This window comes from Zeus faber, assembly GCF_960531495.2.
Source record: "Zeus faber genome assembly, chromosome: 2".
In the NCBI taxonomy this organism is placed as follows: Eukaryota; Metazoa; Chordata; class Actinopteri; order Zeiformes; family Zeidae; genus Zeus; species Zeus faber.
In genome coordinates, this window is record NC_137189.1 from 50,777,361 (window position 1) to 50,785,056 (window position 7,696).

A 7,696-nucleotide genomic window follows, 5' to 3' on the forward strand; every position below is an offset into this window, starting at 1 on the left:
AGCGGGAATCATGGGGCCGAGTTTCGGGAGAAAACAGCCCTGACGGCAGGTCGACATGGCGGCACACACCGTTAGTGCTGAAAAAAGTTTCCTTTAAAGGTGCAGTGTGTAGAATGCAGTGGCATCTTGCGGTGAGGGTGGAGATTGCAACAAACTGAACACCCCTCCACATGGCGGTGCAAGATGGCGGTGCAAGATGGCGGTCTCCGTGAAACTCACCCCACTCGAGGGCCAGTGTTTTTGGTGTTTACCCGCTCCCAATGTAGATAAAAAACGTCTCATTCGAAGGAAAGGCCAACACGGCATTATATACGTCATATACACTAATTAAAACAGACTTGCGAATATTATCTTCCATTTCTGCCAAGTCTGTTCTGTAAACTCTACACATTGCACCTTGAAATTGTTTTTTATTTGAGAACACGTCTAACTTGGATCTAATCTGGACTGGGAAGTGGAATAAAGATTTCTGAGTTGGATGAAGCAGCGTAAACCGGTTCATCGCTGCAGTGAAATATTTGTTTTATTATCGAAATCGTTAAAATATATTTGATTGCGGGACGTGAGGTTATTGTTCCTCATTCATAATTACATGAGATAATTATTTAGCCTATAATGGTGGTAATCATATATATCTTGGATTCGAAGGTGTTTCTTATCTCCATTTGTGGTTAAAAAAAAACCCCAACAGCAACAATTAACGGCAGCTAACAATTCTGTTTAAAATTGAACAACATTCCAACTATCTATCTATCTATTTTCTTATTTTTATAAAGTGTTTTTGTGTTTGAACATTTTAACGCTGATTAAATTGATCGACCACTGTATTTGCATGTGTCTGTTTGTGAAGCACTTGGTGTGTTTTATCAATAAAGCTTGACTTCATTACAGTCAATGAACTGCTGATCTGTGTTAATCTGCCTTGTTAGTTCTAAGCAGTATTAAAAAGATCAATTCGATATGTTTAACAGATGATTTGCAGATTGGTGGTGTGTTATTATCATTGCCAAAGTGCAGGTGACATTTTGTTAATTCCGCTTCCTAGTGGCCAAACAGAGAATTTCCCCTCAAGGAACATGAAATATTAACGAAGCAGAAATAAAACAAAGAACAAACTCCATGAACAACCTGACATTATGACAAAAAAAATCTGCTTTAATTGCTTGATTTTAAGAGGTTACATAAACATACTGGTTACACATGTGAAACCTGGCCTCTCACCGCACGCCCTCACACCCTGTCTCCACACACACACACACACACACACACGCACACACACACACACACACACACACGAACACACACACACACACACACACACACACACACACACGCACACACACACACAAACACACACACACGAACACACACACACGAACACACACAAACACACACACACACACACACACACACACACACACACACACACACGCACACACACACACAAACACACACACACACACACAAACACACACGCACACACACACGCACACACATACACACACACACACACAAACACACACACACACACACACACACAAACACACACACACGCACACACATACACACACACACACACAAACACACACACACACACACACACACACAAACACACACACACACAAACACACAAACACACACACACACACACACACACGAACACACACACACACACACACACGAACACACACACAAACACACACACACACACACACACACACACACACACACACACACAGGTCCCGCCCTCTGCTCATTTCAAAATACTTTGTGTCCTGGTTGGAGTCCAGCACCAGAGACGTCCGTCCGGCACCGACGCTTCACAGCAGAGTTGAGAGTTTTTGGTGGAGCTCTGTGTGTTTTCATTTTTATTGTTGTTTTTCTTTATTTTTTAAAATTTTCTATTAAGAACACAGAATGTGGAAGAAACCGAAAGGAGAAGGAGAAGAAGAAGAAGAAGAAGAAGAAGGAGAAGAAGGAGAAGAAGAAGGAGAAGAAGAAGAAGAAGAAGAAGAAGAAGGAGAAGAAGGAGAAGAAGAAGGAGAAGAAAAAGAAGAAGAAGAAGAAGAAGGAGAAGAAGAAGAAGAAGAAGAAGAAGAAGGAGAAGAAGGAGAAGAAGAAGGAGAAGAAGGAGAAGAAGGAGAAGAAGAAGAAGAAGAAGAAGAAGGAGAAGAAGGAGAAGAAGAAGAAGAAGAAGAAGAAGGAGAAGAAGGAGAAGAAGAAGAAGAAGGAGAAGAAGAAGAAGGAGAAGAAGAAGAAGAAGGAGAAGAAGGAGAAGAAGAAGAAGGAGAAGAAGGAGAAGAAGAAGGAGAAGAAGGAGAAGAAGAAGAAGGAGAAGAAGGAGAAGAAGAAGAAGAAGGAGAAGAAGGAGAAGAAGAAGAAGAAGGAGAAGAAGAAGGAGAAGAAGGAGAAGAAGGAGAAGAAGAAGAAGAAGGAGAAGAAGGAGAAGGCTGTTTTCTTCCTGGTTGGAATCAAGTACCGCAAGCAGAGATTTCAAGTAGAATGACTGTGGATGCATCTTACATCCTGAAGCACAAGGTCGTTCTGTGGCATCTTGCGGGACACGTCGCGTGAATGCCCCAAAAAACCACCAGGAGACCCAGAGAAACTGAGAAGCTGAGAAAACACGACAAATAATGACGTAATTCAATGTCAATGCAAAAAATAAAATAAAATCCCCTTAAAACATAATGAATGACATGTTAAAAAAAAGACAGAGAAGTCGGGAGAGCGAGATGTAATAATAATAATAATAATAATAATAATAATAATAATAATAATAATAATAATAATAATAAAAATGATAATACATTTTTCTAATTTTCCCCGTAAAAAAGAAAAGATTAGTGCATCGTTATTATTACATATTAGCTTCAAACACACATACACACTCACACACACACTCACTCACACACACCCACGTATGGTCGTTTGGGTTCATTTCTTTCTATTGTAATAGCAACTAAACCCTCGTGGCGTCTGACTCCAACGCAGACGTTGTCATCGCTTTGTTGACGCTACATCTCCACGGCAACAGGGTGCAGCCCCTAGCGGCTGCAGTAGCACTGCTACATGTAGTGTAGTGAGCTGGGAGTCCAGTGGTAATTTAACTTCCAGTTTTGGATCCAATGGGGCTTTGGTCGCAGGGGGTGGGGGCAAACAGGCCACAGGGCGGGGCAGCGGAATGTCAATGCCCCCCCTTCAGGCTGGAGGGGGGGGGGGGGGCTGAACCCTTATTGAGAGAACAATCACCTCAAAGCCAAGCCCCTTATTCTGATACTAGAATATGTGGGTGTGGTTCTAGAGCAGATCAGGGTGTGGGAGCACTGCATGGGCGTGTCCTGGACAAGTCGCGGCGGGAAAGAGAAGGAGAGGCTTGGGGGGGGGGGGGTGATGAAACGAGACTGGTGGAGGTTTAGGCACGAAACTTCAGCATCGATCCGGAGGCCGAGCGGCGATAGGCTCCGCCGTCGGAGCGATCGGCCGACGTTTTGTTGGCGGCAACAAACGGCGTCAAAGTCTTCAGCGTGGTTAAGTTCACGGGACCCTGTGCAGCTTTAAGGCAACGGAGTCTGGCGACGGAGGCTTCCCAGGACGAGGAATCGGCAAATAAAAAAATAAACTGTGGATCGTACCCCAGAAACAAGCCGACAGAAGGAGGATGAGCGGTGTGAAACCACCGCACCCACACGGGTCGTGTAGGCTTGTGTTGGGGCTGGGGCTCCCACACAGAGTGTTATTTGGAACGGGGGGAGAAAAGTGAATAATGCGTCGACTGAGGACTAAAAGCTCTGCTACGATGACACGGCTCCAACTGCCAGAAAAAGAAACGGGTTGAGAACCCGACCCCGCCCACCCAGCTCCACGCAGGAATCAAACGAGTTAAACAAAAAAAAAAATAAAAGAGATCCACCTGCGGCTCCCCTGCCGCTCAGATCCATTCAACGTCCGAGTCGCCGCTCGCCGGCGTCCTCCAGACTCTCAGACTCCAGCGGGTGTGGCCCCCGAGGCCCCCGGACTAGAGCAGGTCTGGGAGGTGGCTGTAGACCGAGTCCAGCAGGGTCTGGCTCGCCTCCTGGCTCTTCACGCCGGCGATCTCGAACAGCCGGTCCAGCTTGTCCTCCGCCGCCGGGATCTCCTCGATGACGTGCAGCTCGTCGGGGTTCAGGATGTGCAGCATGTCGTCAAAGATCGGCTGCAGGTCGCACGGGTCCAGGCGCACCTGCCGCAGCACCGTGTCTTTCCTCTCTGGGGGTGGGGGTGAGACAGGTGGGAGACAGATAGTAACTTATTTAGTCACTGACCAGGACACCACTACCAGGACTCCACTGCGGTCCTCGGACCCAAAATCCTGCAGATTTTCTGTCCGACAGGGAAGTTAAGGGAATTCACCTGGTTGCCAGGTCTGAATTCATCTCTCCTTCACAGATGGAATGAACACCGGCGGAACCTGCCGGAGCAACCTGTCCGGTCCACAGAAATACTGATAATCAAAGGCCAGCGTGTTGAAGCCTAACTCGCGATGGAGTCCTGTGCGGGCTCAAAGGCTTTGGTATTCTTGTCCAATCATCACTGTCAACTTATTGATCACTAAAACAAAAAGAATATCTCTGTATTGTCATTGTACAAACAAGCTACAACAACATGTGTCCTCTGCATTTGACCCGTTCTCTACCGAGGAGCAGTGGGCAGCTGCAGTGCCACGCCCCGGGACCAACTCCAACTCTTTTGCCATTGCCTTGCTCAGGGGCACCGACACCAGTATTAACCCCTAACATAAATGTCTTTAGATGTATGTTCAGGGTGGGCGGATTAACAAAGGAAGGTACAAAACTAAGAGCAGTTCTCCATGTGGCCACATGGGGGCGCTCAACACCCACACACACACACACCCACACACACACACACACACACACACACACACACACACACACACACACACACACACACACACACACACACACACACACACACACACACACACACACACACACATAATGAGACAGCTCATGAAAGGACATTGGATCATGTCCTAAATGTTAAAGTACCATCCACTAACCAGCAGCCAGTCACTCAGGTTCACTCCCAATTATTGAAAAAATTTAGGATAAATTTATCATGGGATTGGAAAGATCAAAAGATGTGTATGTTAGGGATTAATACTCCTAATAATACTCCTAAGTCCTCATACTGCCCGTGAGCAAGGCACTGGCAAAAGAGCTGGAGCTGGACGTTTTGTTTCGATGTATGCGAGCGCTGAGAAATGACGAATAATTAAGTGTCTCTGAAATCCCTTAAAAAAACTGGAGTTGGACAGAAGGTGCAAAAGGTGGAGATTCCCAGAGTTTGTTTTCAGACCCGACCTCCGGCCTGCGTTCGGGCTCCATCCTCGCTGGTGAATTATTTTGGTTTCAATTCCAGAAAAGGCTTTCATTGAACTCTTTCATTCCAGTTTGTGATCCCAAAACCTGCAGTGAAGTGAGTATTTTAACGCCAAACGTTCCCTCACAAAAGGTAGAAAACTCCGTGGTTAACAAACGGCTCGTAGCGTCCTGTTCTACGGTTTAAATGACATCAGTGAAGTGCTGTGAAGTGTAAAGCTTTTATGAGTCTTGTACGTTGTCATTAGCGAGTTGCTCGTACGTGTTCTGCAGGACCCTGTTCCGAGGCGTGATCGCTCTTTCTTTTGAGTAAAGCGTTAATAACCATTTATAACCAACAACTATAAAAGTGATTAAGTGATTACAAATGATTACAGCAGCTGTGGAACACTCGTTTCGATTGGTCAACAGCAGAAACCAACGGTCAGTTATTTCTGAATAACCTAACCCTAACCACCTTGCCACCTGGTTCCACGTGCCTCGAGTCACTCCGCCTACATTCTAATGCCAACGCTCGTGAGTGGCGCCGTCTGGTGGCGCTACTTAGAAGCTACAACGGACTTGAAGAGATGAATGAGGACGTTGATATCAAAATCCCAACCTCCCATTCAGTGTTCAGTGTATTAATGGAAATGTCCACTTTAAATATTAATTGAGTTTTTCACTTGGATTACATTTTCAGTAAGTTACGTTCTCATGAAATAAGAAAAACGTTGTGGTATTTTTGTGCGAAAATATCATTGCACGGCTTCTATTTTTCCGACGCCCCGCTGGATCTTGAACACATCACTCAGTCGCACATTTCAGTGGTTTTGAATGAACTTTAAATTGTATTTTTCATTAATCCGGCAAAGTAATGTGGACCACAAATTTTATTTAATATCAATCTGACAGATCTATTGACATCTACCAGGTAAGAAGTTATAAAAATATACACGTAAATCCATAGTTTGGTAACGTCTAAACACTACAGAGTGACTGAGCCCACGCCGCACAATGGACACGGTGCAACTGGACATTCTCGATCAGAATGTGTCCTTTATACTAAATAACATGATGACATCATAAAGCGTCTTACTGTAAATCTCATCTCGTTCATTTGGTTTATAGCCATCGCCATTGGTGTGTATTGGTTTCTCGGTGCAGATCCTGTGCGGAGCAACCAATAGCCACCAATGGAGTTTGGAGTGCACCGCACACCGCGTCCTACGTGAAAGCCCCTTCAGAGCTGTACCCTGCACATATACACAACTTCTGGTTCCTTTCGCTCTCGTTGCGTTGTTTTACTAATTCCTCCTAGAGATATGGTCTGTTGTGAATCGAACTTGGACCACAGCATGTCTGGACTGCCCCCAATACAATTCATTTGTCCCGTGTCCCTGGGCTTCACAGTTTCTGAGCTTCAGGCACTTTCAGCCGTAGAACGGCGAGAAGAATAATAAAAATCAGAACAAAAACCTTTGTGCCGGACCCTTAAATATAGCTGCCGGCAGCAATGCACGGGGTCCAGGTTAGTCACAGGAAGTGCAGCAATGTTAATAAGGGGATCAATTGAAGAATTGAAGACAGTTCAATTAAACGTAGTTATTAATGCCCTGCGCTTCGTTTACAGGAGAATAGAACAAAGAGAATCTTCTTTGACAGAGGAGGCTCGGTGTAGTGAGGCATGCACGCCCGTGGGGCCGCTGTCCTGACAATATTACATGAATTATGAATTACATGAATTGTAAGTCGCTTTGGATAAAAGCGTCTGCTAAATGACTAAATGTAAATGTAAATGTAAATATATTATACAACAATATTAAATGTGTCTTCAGATCTTATTTTGATAACAGGGAACAGTCATGATCATGTCTTGGAGGAAATATTTATTGGCCATCGGTCATATATCGCGAATCTCCACTGCATGTCAACACACACCTTTTGTAAACACACAACGTTTGTCAACACACACCTTTTGTAAACACACAACGTTTGTCAACACACACCTTTTTCCCCCGACTTGAGCAACCAATACACACCGATGGAGTTTAGAACGCAGCGTCTTCCAGTTTGTGATCCTAAAACTGCAGTGAAGTGAGTATTTTAACGCCAAACGTTCAACCATAAAACGCCCCAGGTATTTTATTGGCCACTGGGTTTCCATCACGTCCATAAAACCAACTCCGTGGTTAACAAAGGCCTCGAAACGTCCTGTTCTACGGTTTAAATGACATCAGTGAAGTGCTGTGAAGTGTAAAGCTTTTATGAGTCTTGGAAATGTTCGTTGTTATTAGCGAGTTGCCGGTACGTGTTCTGCAGGACGTTGTTCCGAG

At 45.0% G+C, this 7,696-nt stretch overlaps 1 protein-coding gene across 1 annotated transcript in view; it reads right to left on the minus strand.

The window, feature by feature from the left end:
* Nucleotides 1–2,303: 2,303 nt before the first annotated feature.
* tnfrsf21 (tumor necrosis factor receptor superfamily, member 21) overlaps nucleotides 2,304–7,696 on the minus strand; it is a gene marked incomplete at its 5' end in the record, with an annotated part of 30,082 nt that continues 24,689 nt past the window's right edge. The window contains 2 exons of the mRNA XM_080023967.1: nucleotides 2,304–2,616; nucleotides 3,914–4,248. Of these exons, the coding sequence (XP_079880093.1) occupies nucleotides 4,019–4,248 (230 nt within the window). The 3' untranslated portion in view covers nucleotides 2,304–2,616; nucleotides 3,914–4,018. The remainder of the gene's footprint in view (nucleotides 2,617–3,913; nucleotides 4,249–7,696) is intronic.